The 20610-nt window shown below is 46.6% G+C and overlaps 1 protein-coding gene across 10 annotated transcripts in view; it reads right to left on the reverse strand.

The window, feature by feature from the left end:
• Positions 1–20058, reverse strand: part of KIF21A (kinesin family member 21A) — a 237285-nt gene extending 217227 nt beyond the window's left edge. For all 10 annotated transcript variants that reach the window (XM_069765004.1, XM_069765002.1, XM_069765000.1 and 7 more), the window contains exon 1: positions 19701–20058. In XM_069765004.1, coding sequence (XP_069621105.1) covers positions 19701–19744 — 44 coding nt within the window. In that variant the 5' untranslated portion in view covers positions 19745–20058. The remainder of the gene's footprint in view (positions 1–19700) is intronic.
• Between the last annotated feature and the right edge of the window lie 552 nt (positions 20059–20610).

Consider the following 20610-nt stretch of genomic DNA (forward strand, 5'->3'; position numbering starts at 1 on the left):
TGACACCACATGTGTCACGGAATTTTATACCATTGGGCAGTGAAGAAAGACTAATTAAAAACTTGACTGGTATGGTTTGCAGGTGCCATGACCCACTGGAAGAACCCCTGAGGTGCCAGAGCAGCACAATTCCCCCTATAAGTGACCCCATTTTACAAACTACATCTTTCAATGAATTAATCAAAGGGTGTATTTATCATATTGACACCACAGGCGTGTCACAGAATTTTATACTATTGGGCAATGATAAAAAAAAAAGTGAAGAAATAATATGATGACATTTTTACCACATAAAAAATTGTTTTGGCCCCAGATTTTACATTTTCACATGGGGAAATGACTAAGACTGGCACCAAAATTTTTTACAATTTTTGCTGAACGTGGCAATACCCCATGTCTGGCTGTACAGTACTGCTTAGCCACATGGCGATACTCAGGAGAGAAGGACACTATTTGACTCTTGGAGAACAAATTATCGTAGAATAGATTGCGGACTACATATACAGAGCCCCTACCCTAAGTGCCAGAAGAGCAATATCCCCCGTCCATGAGCCCATTTTGGAATTTTTCACCTCTCTGGGAATTTATCTACAGGTGTAGTGACGATGTTGACTGTGTATGGGTTTTCCAGAAACAAGCAGGGGTGGATGTTGCAGTGTGAAAATTTGCAAGTCTGCCAGTGTAATGCCCATACATTGGACATGGAGCCCGTAATTTAGGCGGGCACTCATCAGTACAGAAATGCCAAATAAGTGGACACTAATTGCAATTTACAAGAAAAACGAGGAGGGGAAAATGGGGGAAAGTCAGCTCACTGAAATGACTTGCGTCTTGTTCATGAAGATCATCTATGCGGAGCCGTCCCAGTCTCAGACATGGTCAATGAAACAGGAATGGACTGGTCTCCAGCAATGAAAAAGAGTTCAATTCCACCAAAAAAATATGTATAAAAAAACTTGAACTTTTAATATAATCATAAAAATTATTGCAACTAGTGTGGGTAACTGTACAGATACACATAGAAGAAACCAACGTGTTTCAGCTATATGCCTTAATCATGGGACACTTTGGGGCTCAAAAGGGAAAGGGGATTTGGGAGCGCAGAATTGGGGGGGAGCAATAGTGCTTTTCCAGAGCCTTTGTGCTACCAGTAACGTGAAAACCCCCTATATTCCTGTTAACAGATGACAGATTTGAGTGGGGACTTGCTTTTTTGTAGATAGAGTTGAAGCTTTGATTTGATCACGTTTATCCTGTGCTTTATGCTGAGCACTTACATTGGGGATTCCATCTACCGTAAATCTCAAATTGACCTGATTCAAAGGAGACCCCCGAGGGATCCATCCACTATAATGCGGCAGCAGAGCTATTCGAGAGTCCTTCTGGCCATTGATCAGTTGTGTCTTTCTTTTCAGGGTTGTACAAAACTATGGTTGACCCTGCTTTTTTGCACGTCTAAAAAGACGGACACCGTCAGATTGTCTCCATCTGTCTCATCAAAGGAAATCTTCCACTGGGGGTTCTGTCTGAATCACGTTTTTCAGATATTTACACGAAAGCCCCAGTGTAAGATCTCAGCGCAAGATAAATGTGAGCCGAGCCTTACTGCGATCTTTGGGAGGCAGAATGAACAAATCAACAGCAGATTAAGAATTTGCTTTATGTACTTTTTTACGACATTCCGCCAAATTAACATAATTCAGCAATTCAGGAATTGTTTGGCTTTTTTACGACGTTCTTGTGTGGTAAAAATGATAAAGCAGCTTTATTCTTCGGGTCAGTATGATTACAGCAATATTTTATTTTTTTTATATGTTTTGCCGCTTTTACAAAAAAACTATTTATAGAAAAGAAAAAAAAAAGAATTGTTTTTGCATCGTTGTACTGTGAGAGATCTAACTAATTTTTCCACTGACTGAGCTGTATGGTAGCTTGTTTTTTTGCCGGAACAACAAGACGTTTTCAGCTATACCATTTTTATTTCCATTCGACTTTATCGCGCTTTAGTCCCCTTTTTGTTTAGGGGTATCATGAAAAATTATTTTTTTTCCACTTTAAATTTTTTTTTTTTTTTTTTTTTTTTTTTTTTTACAGTGTTCACTGAAGGGGTTAACCACTGTAAGGCTATGTGCACACGTAGGAAATGTGGTGCAGAATTTTCTGCACTAAATCTGCATCTCCTGGCAGAATCCGCAGCTGCGGTTTTAGTGCGTTTTTTGTGCGGAATTGATGCGGATTTTGTGCAGATTTTACCACTGCGGATTTCTATTAACGGAGGGGTGCAGAAACGCTGCAGAACTGCACAAAAGGAGTGACATGCACGTCTTTGAAATCTGCAGCGTTGCTGCGTGGATTTTTCTGCACCATGTGCACAGCTTTTTTTTTTCACATTGATTTACATTGTACTGTAAATCACAGTGCAGTTCTGCAGCGTTTCTGCTGCAGAACAAAACGCTGCAGATCTGAACTAAGGCTATGTGCACACGTTGCGGATTAGCCTTAGGAATTTCTGGTGCGGATTCTGCCTCTCCTGGCAGAAAACGCACCTGTGGATTTGATGCGTTTTTTGTGCAGTTCCGCAGCACTTTTTGTGCATTTTTGCTGCGGTTTTCTTGCGGATTTGCTGCGTCTTTCACCCCTGCGGTTTTCTATAATGGAATGGGTACAAAAACGCTGCAGATTCACAAAAAAAAGTGGCATGCTACTTCTTTAAGACTATGTGCACACGTTGCGGATTAGCCGTAGGAATTTCTGGTGCGGATTCTGCCTCTCCTGGCAGAAAACGCACCTGCGGATTTGTTGCGTTTTTATTCTATAATGGAATTGGTACAAAAACGCCGCAGATTCGCAAAAAAGAAGTGACATGCTACTTCTATTAAACCGCAGCGTTTCTGCAGCAGATTTTCCGCAAAGTGTGCACAGCATTTTTTTTTTCTCGTTGATTTAAATTGTACTGTAAATCAATTGCGGATCTGCAGCATTTCTGCACCTCAAAAATGTGCTCTTTTATTCATTTTAACATAAATGTGTATGTATGGGTATATTTTTTTCATGTACATGTTTCAGGGTTTGACGGGCTTGTCATAGCTGGTAGACCGGGGGGGGAGAGTCACCGACAGGAAGGGAGAGGGAGCCTCCTCCCTCTTACAATACGCAGCATTTAGGGGGTTAAAATGCCCAAGTTGGTACGGGCACGGCTAAAGGCAGTGACAGCGGGGTTCCGGCTTTAACTTAAGCACAGCTCCCGGCTTGCCCATATGTCACAAGTCAAGAACCCCTTCCCAACTACGACGTATGGAATGTCAAAGGTCGTGAAGGGGTTAGTTTCTGTCTGGTTTATTGCAACTTAAATAACCAAAAAAAAGAGTGTACCAGGAACAAAATAATACACAACAATATATTAAAAGTCAAATTTTTTTATTCAAACATATACTTTAAGAACAATGGGCACATATAATATTTATCATTTTGGTTCATTGCAAACAGCTAAAACATTGTAAAATTTGTTAATAAACCAAGTGTACAGTGGGGGTTGAGTCATTTTGACTATTTTATAACTCTATATCTCATACTCCGTTGGTAATCAAGCTGTGACTCTATAGAAATTGTAAAACTACAAATCTTAGGCCCCAATTCATCATTGCTCCAATTTACTAGAGTAGTTTGCTCATTTTTAGTGGCTTTAGTATTTGCACCTTATTATCTATTTGATTTGTGACACTACCTAAACTGCCTTAAGTTTTTTTGTTATGTTTCCTTGTAAAATTAGCTTATCTAGATGTTTCAGACCACGTGTCAAACTCAAAGCCCAAGGGACAAATCTGGCCCATGACATCCAGCTGCAGTGACTTGTTGTCCGGACGTCCTTTGGTCAAAGAGGGAAATTGCCCTCGCCGCATTCTTTTTGTTACTCAACACCCCCCCGCCACCACCGATATCACTTCCTATCTGCCCCCCTGGCCCACTTCTCGTCCACCCCGCCCCCCCAGTGCCCGTTCCCCCCCCTCCCTGCTTTCTTCCCAATTCCACCCATCCGTCACTTCCTCCCTGCCAGTGTCATGCCTGCCTCCCTCAAACCCTCCGTGTCGCATCCGGCGGCTACTATACTTGGCACAGTATACTTGAATCACTATGTACAGACAAAGGCAACATCTTTATTCATTTCACAATCTACCCAGATCACTGCTATACAAATTTGTGAATGAGGATAATGTCACATTTGTATGTAGTGGAAACGTGGGGGCCTGGAGCTGATACTAGTGGTGGGCATTTGGCACCCCAGTCCGACACTGCACTGAAGTCCATGCCTGGAGTAAGGTTTCTGATTATCTTATGTGCCAATTTGAAAATTAGCTGCAAAAGCTAATGTCCACAATTCACCAGGAAATTACAACAGTAGTGTGAATGTGGCCTTGGTGAAATGACGTTTCCTTTGCCAAATAAATGGTGTAGTAATTAAGGTTACGGTACTATAAAAAGTTGAGCAATAAAGGAAGGTTACTACACGATACCAACAAAGAGTGTCCACACAGCTGTTAAGGGGCATAATTATTATAATGCATGTGTATAAATGTGTACGGCATTCCACATACTCAATGTAGATAAAAGCAAGTATATTCCACAAAAAGTGATTATTGGAAACATTACTGTCACCAGCAATAATTGTTTTATACACTCACAATCACAGTGTTTGTTATGCTAAACATTCATTGTTTCAATTATTTAGAAAACAGAAAATCAAAAGCAATAGGCCGGGTGCCCACGGTGTGGATCTAGCAGCACATGTTCACTGCATCCAAAGTGCCTTCTATTGAACGCAGGTAAATCGGCATGTGTTCACTGAACGTGTGGATTTACTGCATTCAATACATTTCTATTGACCGCAAGAAAAATTGCGGTCTTGAAATACGCGCCACATGTTCATCTCCGTGGGTGATCCGCAAGCGTCGGTGCACGCATAGTGGACTTGAGATTTCTAAGAATCCCATCCACTATGCTGTAACATCTGGACGCTGCAGGTTTAACGCTGCATAAATACTCGGCGTCCAACCAGCAGCAGTTCCTGACTCTGGGCACATACACCAATTTGTGAGAAATGGTGACAATACCTTGCTTGTATGTTTCAGTGAAGACAGAAATGTCCACAAAATAAACAGTAAGAATCTCATTATTTCAGTGAATCAGTAGCGCCCATGGGACCATCAGCTTTAAGGATTATTCACTCAGGTTTTATTTTAAGGCTGGTTTTATACTTGCCGTGTTTATGCAGTCCCAATGCATTTCTACGGGGCCGCAAAAACAGGCCGCAAAAATTCGTAGGAGCGCCGTATGGGCCATATTTACGGCCATGAAAAAGTGTTGAGCCTGCTCGATATATTTCACGGCTTACGGACACAGGCCCCATTGAAAATCAATGGGGCCGCAAAAACAACGTAAGTTCGTTTTTGCGGATCACCGGTTTTTTTTGGTCCCTACTTTTTCCCTACTATTCTATTCCAGAAAAACGGCAATCCGCAAGATCGGGCTGCTAAAATCACGGTAAGTGTAAAAGAAGCCTGAAACACTGTTCTGCTCTTGAAAGGTAAATGGAGAGATGACGAGAGCCCACAATGAGATCATTGATCTCTAAAGAATAAACCGGAAGCCTCTGAAGACGTACAGTTGCCAGAAGAAAAAACATTACCTACTTCACATTTCTCTACCACCCTCTCCTGATGGGTTTTATAGCTCACATGTATCTAATAGCTCACAAGTACACATTTCATTACTCAACTGATGTCAGCGAGTCTTCTCGTCAACACCCTAATAAACAGAAAAAAGCAAAAAATAAAACCCTAAGAAACAGAAAAAAAAGCACAAAATAAAAAGATCTCAAAATGCCCACAAGAAAAATCTAACAGTGTGCCATCCTCAGTATGCATTTACACATCATAGCACCACATGAATTCATAACCTAGCACAGTGTCCACTGATTTCTATAGAAACAGATTTATGGGTCAATTCTTTTTTAGTACAACAGGTGCTTAACAAGTTGACAAATCCTCCTACTCCGACATGCATGCACATGACTTCAATCTACAGAACTTCCCGCAAATGAGTGGCAAGAAATACTTGAGCACGCCCAACTTTGGGTTTTTGATGGAGATGAACTTTGTATTGAGATCATTAGAAGGACTGACAACGGGCCTGTCATAGCACGCTGATGCATGGGTGTTAGAATGTGACTGCACATAGATATTGATTAAAAAAATCCACTTCAATGAAGTCTTATCCCATCCATGGCTTCATTTCATCAAGCTACCAAGCATCACAACAATACCGCAAAGAAGACTGACAGAGAAGGCCCGCAAGTATGACGGACAAAGAGGCATGGATGGCATCGTGGGAGTAGGTTTTTGTGATGTGGTTACAATGAATCAAAAGCCACAATTGCACGCTATATAAATATCTCCTCGAGCACTCATTACATATGTATAACTTGCATATAAAGGTATATTTATAAAGCACGGCACTATGAAAATACAGCTCTAAATGCTGCTTGTTACAAGCAGGACGTGTAGGAATGCTGTAGTGGTGTTTACCAATATATTCTTTCACATTTTATCAATTTCTTTGACTTATTTGGCAGAAATAAATTTATCTTTAGGCGATTACTTTATTTTTTATTTAGCATGTGGATAAAAAATCCTTGCACTTTTCAAATATGTGTAAAAGGTACACACTTATTTCAGCATCGCTATACTTAAGGCTCAATCAATAGAGACGACCAGTAAACTAAAATGTCACAGAAGTAGCAACGGGTGACAAAGACAGCTTTAAAGGGGTAGTCCCTGAATATTGCAGAAGAATCATACAATTTAGAGAGAACCATGAATGCACTGCCTCCTCCTAACCCTGCCAGTGTGGGTTTTGACAACATGCCATAAATGTCCCAGATGGAAACAAACTTTTTAAACCAGGATGTCTTTAAAAAAATAAATAAAAAACACAATAAATGCCCTTTTGCTCCTAAGGCTATGAGTACAAGTTGCGTTTTTGCTACATTTCTTAATGCACATCCAAAAATCATACATTGATCTTATACCACTAGGCAAAATTTACAAAATTGAACATGAGGTTCTTTGTTTAATATTCTGTAGTGGCCATTGCTGCTGTGATAGTGTGCCAATGCAGTGGGGTGGTCTGGAGCCATGGGGGCTCTGCCTTGCCGGGTCACTCCCACTGCTGGTGCGCTGTGGCTCCGGAGTGGTAGCTGAATGACGCTGCATCTTTTACATTAGGGACCGAATGGTTCACCGTGATCTGGCAGTGGGCTTCTAGCAGCATTAGACCACTATATCGTTTTCGGATGTGAGGACCATGTCTTTTTTTCCTACAGTTATAGCATTTTAACCATGTTTAGCTGTGTTACTGGAAAAACGGCTATAGGGAGAAAATGAAGTGATATACAAGTTATATTCCAGTCATCACTCAGTACACAGTGAATACAATGTGATCACTCCCCCTGCACATTGAATGATAGCCTACCATATACACGCAGTCAAAGTGCCGTACGGTGACACCCCCTCCATCGCCCTGATGACTGGAAACCAGTGGCTGCGTTTCCAGTAACAAAACATGGTTAATTGATATTCATCTGCAGATTACCACTATATCTGCAGGTAAATCATGAATTTTTAGATGTGACAGCATTTCCTATCATTGGTTTTGTGTGTGTGTTTTTTAAACCGACAAGCCCTTTACAGGACAAAGGTGTTTCCCTTTAATGCACATATCATCAAAGTGAATCTAAGTAGACATTTAAGACACAATCAATATACATCTCACGGAATAAAAATGCTGGTGCAATCTATCAGATATATACTTTCATCTCCACAGTTCATTAGGGGCTGCTATGGACAACACTATAGAAGTGTTAAGAATTTTAATGACTTACCTAAAAGTGCTGACCCCAGCCATGAAAGCTCCTATTCTAGCCCTGCAAGACTGTAGGAAAGATTATCAAGTACTTTGGGCATTTAGCATGCTGAACACACGCCATACTGAGAAAACAGATTGTGTACCTCCTGTAACTATGCATCAACCCGTCCCAACGAAGCCTTAATAATCCGCCTGTCGGGCAGAAACCCATGCCCCAATGGGTAAGAAAGCCGCAGAAAGCAATATACACATTTAGCCAAACACTTTATATATAATCAGATCTGCCCAGTTTGTCATGATTTTCCTAAGGCTATGTTCACACGTTCAGTATTTGGTCAGTATTTTACCTCAGTATGTGTAAGCCAAAACCAGGAGTGGAACAATCAGAGGAAAAGTATAACAGAAACACGTCACCACTAGGGATGAGCGAATAGCTTTGGATAAGTCCTTATGTGTCGTGGCTGTGTGACATGTTTGTTGGGCTCTCCATGCATGTGCTGTGACACATACAGCCGCGTGCTGAACGGCTGATTATCGGGAGCGCTCCAGGTATCCAGGTTATTGATGCAGCTATTCAGTAAGCGCTATAGCTATTTGGATAAGGAGTTATCCAAAGCTATTCGCTCAACCCTAGTCACTAGGGTTGAGCGAAACGGATCGTTCATTTTCAAAAGTCGCCGACTTTTGGAAAAGTCGGGTTTCATGAAACGCGACCCGACCCCTGTGTGGGGTCGGCCATGCGGTACGCGACTTTCGCGCCAAAGTCGCGTTTCGTATGACGCGCTTGGCGCCATTTTTTTCAGCCAATGAAGGGGTGTGGGCAGAGTGATGACATAGGTCTTAGGGGCGTGGACGCCTATCGCCATGTTGTCGCTTGTGCGCTGGAGCGATTTGGAGAGAGAGAGAGAGAGAGAGAGAGAGAGAGAGAGAGAGAGAGAGCTTTTCAGTTCAGGGACGGACGGAGGGGAGAGAGAGAGCAGGGACGGACGGGGGGGGGGGGGAGAGAGAGAGAGAGAGAGAGAGAGAGAGAGAGAGAGAGAGAGAGAGAGAGAGAGAGAGAGAAAAAAAAATAATAATAATAATCCCATTGGCTTTGCATCGGGTTTCGTGTGATCCTCGACTTTTCGCCATAATCGGCCGATTTCACTCGACTTTTGAGATAGTCGGGTTTCGCGAAACCCGGCTCGACCCTAAAAAAGTCAAGGTCGCTCAACCCTAGTCACCACTTCTGGATTTATCACCCACTCCTGGTTTTAGCTTGCACATACTGAGGTAAAATACTGAGCATGAATCTGGCCTAACCTTCAGCATGTATCTCCATATTCCCTGACTGCCTGAATTCGGTAATGCCGAGTGAAGACACTGTAGAAATATTACTTCCACACATCTGTGCTGCATAAGATCTTTAGTGCTCATTTAGGCTGCACACTCAGGTCATATGACCCTGAGGACATCACAGGTAATTCTGCACTTCTATGCTGCTGCCTGCTTATGATTGGTCAGCCTCATACAGGAAGCAGAAGTACACGCCCACCTGGCCACCCCCCAGTGACTACTATGTGATAACTCATTAGGTGCCAATTACCTGATTGCCAATATCTCCACAACAGAGAGGCAAAACTAAAACTTTTTATTCTGCTCTGTAGCCACCATTGTGTGTCCAGTTCAAGACGAAAAACGTGGTGAAAGGTCCTCCTCAAAACACTGTCTAAACGAGCCTGATACAGCAATCAGGTGCTAAAACGAGAGATGGAGAGCACTTTCACATTACCTAATATCTGCAGTTTATTCTAAAATCTCATGCATTTACAGGGTCCCAAAATCAGTGACAATCGTAATAGTTAACACGATACATTCTGCATACCATCTGCCTTTACTAATAAAATAAGACGGATGACTGTGATTCTTCAACTTAGCATTGATTCAAAATCATTTATTCGACTCAGACAAGGTGCATATGAAGTGTGTCCATAATACTCCATTAATAAGAACAAGAGCCAACAAACTACAAAAACAAAGTATGGAATAGTAGTCTACACAGACATAACCCTATCCAGTAAATGTATATAACCTTCAAAACCAGGGAACTACAGGTAGCAGATGCCATTCTGAGGCTTCTGTTTAATCCTTACACCCGGACAAGCCCCCTATGTACATGTCATGCTGGGGCTTACATGTATGCAAAATCCTAGAGTCGTTTGAGGCATACATAGCTTTCTTGGCAAAGTCAAAATATTGCAGATGTGCACATCTATAAGTGGAAACACATTGGCACAGAGCAATAAATATTTTATTATTTTGACAATATAAATTGTAAGCTGCTGACCACACCTTTCTTAGAAACCACAAAGGCTCCTTTCCAAATCACGTTTAATCAGATAATGAAAGGTATGGATGACGGCATACAACATATTGGAGAGGATTTTTCTGGCATCAAATCCACAAAGTGCATTTGCAGATATTTATTAAAAATTAATACAGAGTGTCACATTGACACCTCCTAGCTGAAGTACTATTCCGCACCTCCCACGACAACATCTTTTAGTTAAGACTGGGTCTGTCAAGCATTCCCGGGCTCGCTCTAAAGAGTGGACCGACTGCATTTTACCCATAACAAAGTGTATATGGAACAGAATATAAGCATGCGGCAACACTTTAACCCTCTAAAGATCAGCACTACTTAATGATAAGCTAGGTTACATTGGCAGCAAAACCTGTGACAAACAGGTTAAGATCTCACTCTTAAAGGGAACCTGACACCTGGATTTGGAGGGAACAATCTTCAGCCATAGGGGCGGGGTTTTCGGGTGTTTGATTCACCCTTTCCTTACCCGCTGGCTGCATGCTGGCTGCAATATTGGATTGAAGTTCATGCTCTGTCCTCTGTAGTACACGCCTGCACAAGGCAAGATTGCTTTGCACAGGTGTGTACTATGGAGGACAGAGAATGAACTTCAATCCAATATTGCAGCCAGCGGGTAAGGAAAGGGTGAATCAAACACCCGAAAACTCCGCCCATATGACCCAAAACCAGTCCCGCCAAATTCAGGTGACAGAGTCCCTTTAATTTGGCGAGAGCAAATTAATGGCGTTTTGGATCAGAGTTCCATCAGCGTGATAGTTTTTACCATCAGTGTTTTATCAGTGATTTTCACGTATAGGAAAAATAAATTAATTGCAAAGCTTCTCGTATCCTTTACCATGTTAATGGCTGACAGAACCATAATGACGTGTGCGCTGCCTGTGACGTTCACGGACCCATAAACTTGTATCAGTAATTTTGATCCGTGACACGTATAAAAATAACAGACGGTCTCGGTCATTTGTTTGCGGACATACAGTATGTAAAGCACAGACATCTAATAAGCTCCATAAATAATGGATATGTGCTCTGTGAAAGTGACAGAGAGAACATGTGGGTGAAAAACAGATGTCTGACTGAGGCCTTCCAGTGTCAATCACTATACAGCCACAAGCACTAGTTACTGTCATAATGACAAGTACTGACTAGATGGAAATATCAAAAATTAACTAAACACGTTTGCCAATAGCCTATCATTTGAAAAATAAAACCCCCTAAATCTAAAATAACAGACCTGCGGAGGACAAAACTGCTGAATATAACGGCATGTACCAGAGAAAACCAAGTTCTTGCTCCACTAAGACCTTCTCATCAATATTTCAGTGTCATCTGCAGTGACAATGCATTTTCCTGTAGGAGGGCAATGGTTCGTCCTCGGAGAATCCATCAATAATTTACCCTGCAGGCACTGTCTGCTTTATAGGACCATACGGTGCTCGGTGACCTGTTCTCTGAAGCACAAAAGTTATTGTACATCAGGTCCTCACAAAGCTATCCCAGGTGTATAGCGAGACCTTGCACATCACTGGGATAGCGGGCCGTACATCAGCCATCTACACTGCCTAACAGCTTGTACCTAGCCGGCACTGGAAGAATTCACTGAACGCTCACACTCTTCATTCTCTGGAGAAATCTCCATCTTAGGTGGAGCAAGAGAACATCTAACATCGCTATTATCACTCTGCGGCTGCTTGCATGCTATTTCCGTAGGACGCTGACATCTTGGGCAACTCACTGCAGTGTACTGGTTTATAGACCACAGGAAGCAGATCAGGAAATGCAGTGTGAAGACATACCACCCAGTGCTCATCACTATGGTGCCATGCTGCACCGTGCTGTCAGTATCACAGAAAGGTCAAAACTAGCAGAGAAAATAGGCCCATTTCTGTGGGATCGTACGGCAGATTGAAATAAAACAAGAGCGGCCTGTAAGGGGAGCGGGGTATAAGAACGAACACTGGCCACAACTCCCCTCCATCAGGGCTTCCCACTACATACAAGAGCCGCAGCACTATTCTCACAGCCACATCCCTCCGGCCCCGTCCAGCCTGGCCGAGCCTCCATCAAGACACAAATGCAGCCATCATAGCGAAAAAAGCCAAAGAAGAACATCATAATCCCTTGTTTGTGATTACGGGGACTCCAGCGATGAAATCCACACAGATCGTACACTTATGCCATCAGTGTGAGCGTGTTATAAATTCAGATACAGCTTATTTAACCAATACGTGCAAAAACTATCAACACAGATCACAGTCACTTTGACGAGCATTTTCATAGTGAGTACACCAGGCCTAAGAGCTCACTTTACAAACTATGCAGTTTACATGGTGAAATCAAGTGACAGGCACCCACCCTTTTAACCCTTGACATCCACAAACTGTCTGAGGTTTTATCCACACATACAAGTTTCACATACAGGATTAGTGACCCATTTTCAGTCTGTGCGCCATTTCACGTGTCAAATGGGCGAGGGTATTCTGCAAAGTAAATGGGTCTAGGAAAAAAAATGTAAAAAACGCACGTAGACAACAGCTGCCTTTCAACCGTCAATTAAACCAGTGGAGCAACATCTGGTCTTTCAGAAGAGAGGGTGCAGCTCAATGGGTACTCAAAAAAAAAAAAAAAAGCAACGCCATTATGCGGATGTGTGAATGCAACCTAAAGGCATCTTGGTCACAGTGCGATCTTTATGGCATACGGTCATACACATTGTACCCTATACAGTGCCAACTCCTCCCCAGGGATAATAATAAATCTACCCAAAGTATATGGTCACCAAGTGCATAACATGGCCTTTCCAGTTACAGCTGAGATTGTGCGCTCACCTGCCTATGGTATGCACTAGACAGGCACCTACACAAGATAGCCCTAAGGCACTCAGCATGAAATATAGGCAAAATATCTAAATTACAACTTATTCAATCCCAAAAAAAGAGAATTCAAAGTTTCTGACATAAGACAGTACACACCCCATACAGGACATGATGCGGGAAGGCCTCAGTATACAGTGGATATAAAAAGTATTCACACCCCTGTCAGAATGCCAGGTTTATGGCATGTAAAAAAAAAAAACATATCATACCGAGAAGAATCATTTCAACACTTTTTCCACCTTTAATGACACCCATTATCTATACAAATCCATAATAAAATAATGTGGTTGCCTAAATGTGAACAACCTCTTATAATTGGCGATGAAGTTGTGTTCAGAGTTAGCCAATCGCTTTTCAACTCCTGGTAAATAGTAGTCAGTACACAGCTGCCATAAAGAGACTACAAGTAACCCCATATTAAGTTTAGCTGTTGTAGTAGGATTCTTCCTACTTGCATTTTACAGCAAAAGTCATGGTCTGTAAACAGCTTCCAACACAGCAAATGGATCATATTGTTGAAACTTTTTACAAAAAAAGTTTCAAGGTATTAGATATACCATGGTACGCTGTGAAGATGGTCCTAAACAAGTGGCTTAAATTTGGCACAACGGCTACATTACCGAGAACAGGACTTCCCTAAAAAAAATGATGAGAAAACAAGAAAATAGTTCTAGGAGCCTGTTGAGAGCCCTACAGCAACATAAAAGGAGCTGCAGGGGAGAACCCTATATCCTGATTGGGAGTGGGACGCTTAATATCAGACGAATGTGTGTTTACTGTCATGTTATACAATCACATATGACGTATTCAGTTATTATGTGTACTGTCTTATTCGTTTGGTTTTTGATTTTTTCTAATTAATAAAAAGATTTAAAATAAAATTAAAGGAGCTGCAGGAATTTCTGACAAGTACTGGTTGCTTACTGCATGTGACAAGAATCTCCCGTGGTCTTCAGATGTCTGGCCTGTGGGCTAGGGGGACGGAAGCATTTTCTTACAAAGGAAAACATCCAATGTGGGAACATTTGTTATGGTCTTATGAAACCAAAATTTTACTTTATGGTAACAATTTCAAAAAAAGTATGTTTGGTGCAAAGCCAATGCAACGCATCACCAAATGAACACCATACCCACAGTGAAGCATGGTGGAGGCAGCATTATGCTTTGGGGTTGTTTTTAGCAGCTGAAACTGGGGTATTAGTGGAGGGAATTATAAACAGTTCCAAATAGTAAATTTTGCAAAAAACCTTAAGACCTCAGTCAAAAAGCTAAAGATTAAGAGGAATTTCACTTTTTAGCACAACAATCACACTAAATAAACAAATTAACAATATAATCACTTCACCAGAAGGTCAAAGTTTTGGAATGGCCCACCAGAACCTAGACCTGTCTCCAATTGAAAATCTATAGGTGAGAGGTTTTGCACTGGGTCAGGAAAACAATGCATTTTACAGATGTGTTAATGAGGTGACATCTGCCCATAACTATACAACAGCACAGATGTAGATGGCACAGGAGGCACACTGATGACAAGTATAGATGGCACATAGGTGAGGACAGGCGTAGAGGGCACTGGGGGCACACTGATGACCAGTATAGCTGGTACACCAGTGAGGACAGGCATAGATGGCACTGGGGGCACACTGATGACCAGTATAGCTGGCACACCAGTGAGGACAGGCATAGATGGCACTGGGGGCACACTGATGACCAGTATAGCTGGCACACCAGTGAGGACAGGCATAGATGGCACTGGGGGCACACTGATGACCAGTATAGCTGGCACACCAGTGAGGACAGGCATAGATGGCACTGGGGGCACACTGATGACCAGTATAGCTGGTACACCAGTGAGGACAGGCATAGATGGCACAGGGGGCACAATGATGACCAGTATAGCCGCCACACCAGTGAGGACAGGCATAGATGGCACTGGGGGCACACTGATGACCAGTATAGCTGGCACACCAGTGAGGACAGGTGTAGATGGCTCTGGGGGCACACTGATGACCAGTATAGCCGCCACACCAGTGAGGACAGGCATAGATGGCACTGGGGGCACACTGATGACCAGTATAGCCGCCACACCAGTGAGGACAGGCATAGATGGCACTGGGGGCACACTGATGACCAATATAGCTGGCACACCAGTGAGGACAGGCATAGATGGCACTGGGGGCACACTGATGACCAGTATAGCCGCCACACCAGTGAGGACAGGCATAGATGGCACTGGGGGCACACTGATGACCAATATAGCTGGCACACCAGTGAGGACAGGCATAGATGGCACTGGGGGCACACTGATGACCAGTATAGCTGGTACACCAGTGAGGACAGGCATAGAAGGCACTGGGGGCACACTGATGACCAGTATAGCCGCCACACCAGTGAGGACAGGCATAGATGGCACTGGGGGGCACACTGATGACCAGTATAGCCGCCACACCAGTGAGGACAGGCATAGATGGCACTGGGGGCACACTGATGACCAGTATAGCCGGCACACCAGTGAGGACAGGCATAGATGGCACTGGGGGCACACTGATGACCAGTATAGCCGCCACACCAGTGAGGACAGGCATAGATGGCACTGGGGGCACACTGATGACCAGTATAGCCGCCACACCAGTGAGGACAGGCATAGATGGCACTGGGGGCACACTGATGACCAGTATAGCCGGCACACCAGTGAGGACAGGCATAGATGGCACTGGGGGCACACTGATGACCAGTATAGCCGCCACACCAGTGAGGACAGGCATAGATGGCACTGGGGGCACACTGATGACCAGTATAGCCGCCACACCAGTGAGGACAGGCATAGATGGCACTGGGGGCACACTGATGACCAGTATAGCCGCCACACCAGTGAGGACAGGCGTAGATAGCACTGGAGTGGAGGCACACTGGTGACCAGTATAGCTGGCACACCAGTGAGGACAGGCATAGATGGCACTGGGGGCACACTGATGACCAATATAGATGGCACACCAGTGAGGACAGGCATAGATGGCACTGGGGGCACACTGATGACCAGTATAGCTGGTACACCAGTGAGGACAGGCATAGAAGGCACTGGGGGCACACTGATGACCAGTATAGCCGCCACACCAGTGAGGACAGGCATAGATGGCACTGGGGGGCACACTGATGACCAGTATAGCCGCCACACCAGTGAGGACAGGCATAGATGGCACTGGGGGCACACTGATGACCAATATAGCTGGCACACCAGTGAGGACAGGCATAGATGGCACTGGGGGCACACTGATGACCAGTATAGCCGCCACACCAGTGAGGACAGGCATAGATGGCACTGGGGGCACACTGATGACCAGTATAGCCGCCACACCAGTGAGGACAGGCATAGATGGCACTGGGGGCACACTGATGACCAATATAGCTGGCACACCAGTGAGGACAGGCATAGATGGCACTGGGGGCACACTGATGACCAGTATAGCCGCCACACCAGTGAGGACAGGCATAGATGGCACTGGGGGCACACTGATGACCAGTATAGCCGCCACACCAGTGAGGACAGGCATAGATGGCACTGGGGGCACACTGATGACCAGTATAGCCGCCACACCAGTGAGGACAGGCATAGATGGCACTGGGGGCACACTGATGACCAGTATAGCCGCCACACCAGTGAGGACAGGCGTAGATAGCACTGGAGTGGAGGCACACTGGTGACCAGTATAGCTGGCACACCAGTGAGGACAGGCATAGATGGCACTGGGGGCACACTGATGACCAATATAGATGGCACACCAGTGAGGACAGGCATAGATGGCACTGGGGGCACACTGATGACCAGTATAGCCGCCACACCAGTGAGGACAGGCATAGATGGCACTGGGGGCACACTGATGACCAATATAGCTGGCACACCAGTGAGGACAGGCATAGATGGCACTGGGGGGCACACTGATGACCAGTATAGCCGCCACACCAGTGAGGACAGGCATAGATGGCACTGGGGGCACACTGATGACCAATATAGCTGGCACACCAGTGAGGACAGGCATAGATGGCACTGGGGGCACACTGATGACCAGTATAGCCGCCACACCAGTGAGGACAGGCATAGATGGCACTGGGGGCACACTGATGACCAGTATAGCCGCCACACCAGTGAGGACAGGCATAGATGGCACTGGGGGCACACTGATGACCAATATAGCTGGCACACCAGTGAGGACAGGCATAGATGGCACTGGGGGCACACTGATGACCAGTATAGCCGCCACACCAGTGAGGACAGGCATAGATGGCACTGGGGGCACACTGATGACCAGTATAGCCGCCACACCAGTGAGGACAGGCATAGATGGCACTGGGGGCACACTGATGACCAGTATAGCCGCCACACCAGTGAGGACAGGCATAGATGGCACTGGGGGCACACTGATGACCAGTATAGCCGCCACACCAGTGAGGACAGGCGTAGATAGCACTGGAGTGGAGGCACACTGGTGACCAGTATAGCTGGCACACCAGTGAGGACAGGCATAGATGGCACTGGGGGCACACTGATGACCAATATAGATGGCACACCAGTGAGGACAGGCATAGATGGCACTGGGGGCACACTGATGACCAGTATAGCTGGTACACCAGTGAGGACAGGCATAGAAGGCACTGGGGGCACACTGATGACCAGTATAGCCGCCACACCAGTGAGGACAGGCATAGATGGCACTGGGGGGCACACTGATGACCAGTATAGCCGCCACACCAGTGAGGACAGGCATAGATGGCACTGGGGGCACACTGATGACCAATATAGCTGGCACACCAGTGAGGACAGGCATAGATGGCACTGGGGGCACACTGATGACCAGTATAGCCGCCACACCAGTGAGGACAGGCATAGATGGCACTGGGGGCACACTGATGACCAATATAGCTGGCACACCAGTGAGGACAGGCATAGATGGCACTGGGGGCACACTGATGACCAGTATAGCCGCCACACCAGTGAGGACAGGCATAGATGGCACTGGGGGCACACTGATGACCAGTATAGCCGCCACACCAGTGAGGACAGGCATAGATGGCACTGGGGGCACACTGATGACCAGTATAGCCGCCACACCAGTGAGGACAGGCGTAGATAGCACTGGAGTGGAGGCACACTGGTGACCAGTATAGCTGGCACACCAGTGAGGACAGGCATAGATGGCACTGGGGGCACACTGATGACCAGTATAGCCGCCACACCAGTGAGGACAGGCATAGATGGCACTGGGGGCACACTGATGACCAGTATAGCCGCCACACCAGTGAGGACAGGCATAGATGGCACTGGGGGCACACTGATGACCAGTATAGCCGCCACACCAGTGAGGACAGGCATAGATGGCACTGGGGGCACACTGATGACCAGTATAGCCGCCACACCAGTGAGGACAGGCGTAGATAGCACTGGAGTGGAGGCACACTGGTGACCAGTATAGCTGGCACACCAGTGAGGACAGGCATAGATGGCACTGGGGGCACACTGATGACCAATATAGATGGCACACCAGTGAGGACAGGCATAGATGGCACTGGGGGCACACTGATGACCAGTATAGCCGCCACACCAGTGAGGACAGGCATAGATGGCACTGGGGGCACACTGATGACCAATATAGCTGGCACACCAGTGAGGACAGGCATAGATGGCACTGGGGGGCACACTGATGACCAGTATAGCCGCCACACCAGTGAGGACAGGCATAGATGGCACTGGGGGCACACTGATGACCAATATAGCTGGCACACCAGTGAGGACAGGCATAGATGGCACTGGGGGCACACTGATGACCAGTATAGCCGCCACACCAGTGAGGACAGGCATAGATGGCACTGGGGGCACACTGATGACCAGTATAGCCGCCACACCAGTGAGGACAGGCATAGATGGCACTGGGGGCACACTGATGACCAATATAGCTGGCACACCAGTGAGGACAGGCATAGATGGCACTGGGGGCACACTGATGACCAGTATAGCCGCCACACCAGTGAGGACAGGCATAGATGGCACTGGGGGCACACTGATGACCAGTATAGCCGCCACACCAGTGAGGACAGGCATAGATGGCACTGGGGGCACACTGATGACCAGTATAGCCGCCACACCAGTGAGGACAGGCATAGATGGCACTGGGGGCACACTGATGACCAGTATAGCCGCCACACCAGTGAGGACAGGCGTAGATAGCACTGGAGTGGAGGCACACTGGTGACCAGTATAGCCGGCACATATCACATGTATGCAGTGGGCTTTGTTTGCCCCGGCCCCTGACAGGCTCCACACACTAATGAATGGGCCCCGGACAGGTGCAGGCTGCCAGGGGCCGCACACCCGCCGTTTGCTCAGTGTGGGCCCGACAGGTGCACAGCACGGAGGGGCCGCAGCTCGGGGACACGCCGGCCTGCTCAGGTGGCCGCTCATCCTGCACCCAGCCCCGGCTCCCAGCACAGGTGCAGCCCGCGTACAGCAGAGAGGTCACCGCTCCATGCGCACAACCCCACACACGTACCGGAGGGCGACCCGCACCGAGCTTTCATCCTGCGTGGCCGACATGACGCGCTGAGGGGACGGTCACAGGTCGCGCTTGTCACCCGCAGCCGCTGCCATCTAACGCCACCTCAGAGAGCCCCGGGACATCGTCAGTGTGCTGAAAGCCGGGAGACGGAGGCGGAGCCACCGGGGGGAGAGGACGGAGCGCTCAGACACACAGCGGCGCCCCCTGCTGCGCGCCCTGCGACCCGCCCCGTGACGTCATCAGCACAGTCTCCGACCGCGACAGCTCGTGCTGAAGACTGTAGGGCTTATGCCGGTGACGTCACAGAGCTGTCCTAAAGACAAGCGTCCCTGTGTACGGCAAACGTGACGTCACATCGTGTAGAAATGACGTGGCGTACCATAGACGTTTCCACAGTAATTCCCAGTGGCTCCTCCCACTCAACTGCCAACCGGCACCGCCCCTTTCTCACAGGGCTTCCAGCTGTAGCTGCCTGTAACTTCCACCTGGCGGCCCCCTGCCACACAACAGGGGGCTACTGGGGGGTATGCACAGCAGGAGAGAGCTCAGTGTGGGCAATAGGTGGGTACACAGGTGCCTGAGCAACAGGGGGCTACTGGGGGGTATGCACAGCAGGAGAGAGCTCAGTGTGGGCAGTAGGTGGGTACACAGGTGCCTGAGAACCAGGGGGCTACTGGGGGGTATGCACAGCAGGAGAGAGCTCAATGTGGGCAATAGGTGGGTACACAGGTGCCTGAGAACCAGGGGGCTACTGGGGGTATGCACAGCAGGAGAGAGCTCAGTGTGGGCAGTAGGTGGGTACACAGGTGCCTGAGAACCAGGGGGCTACTGGGGGGTATGCACAGCAGGAGAGAGCTCACTGTGGGCAGTAGGTGGGTACACAGGTGCCTGAGAACCAGGGGGC

The sequence above is a fragment of the Ranitomeya imitator genome, chromosome 4 (assembly GCF_032444005.1).
Source record: "Ranitomeya imitator isolate aRanImi1 chromosome 4, aRanImi1.pri, whole genome shotgun sequence".
Taxonomy (NCBI): Eukaryota; Metazoa; Chordata; class Amphibia; order Anura; family Dendrobatidae; genus Ranitomeya; species Ranitomeya imitator.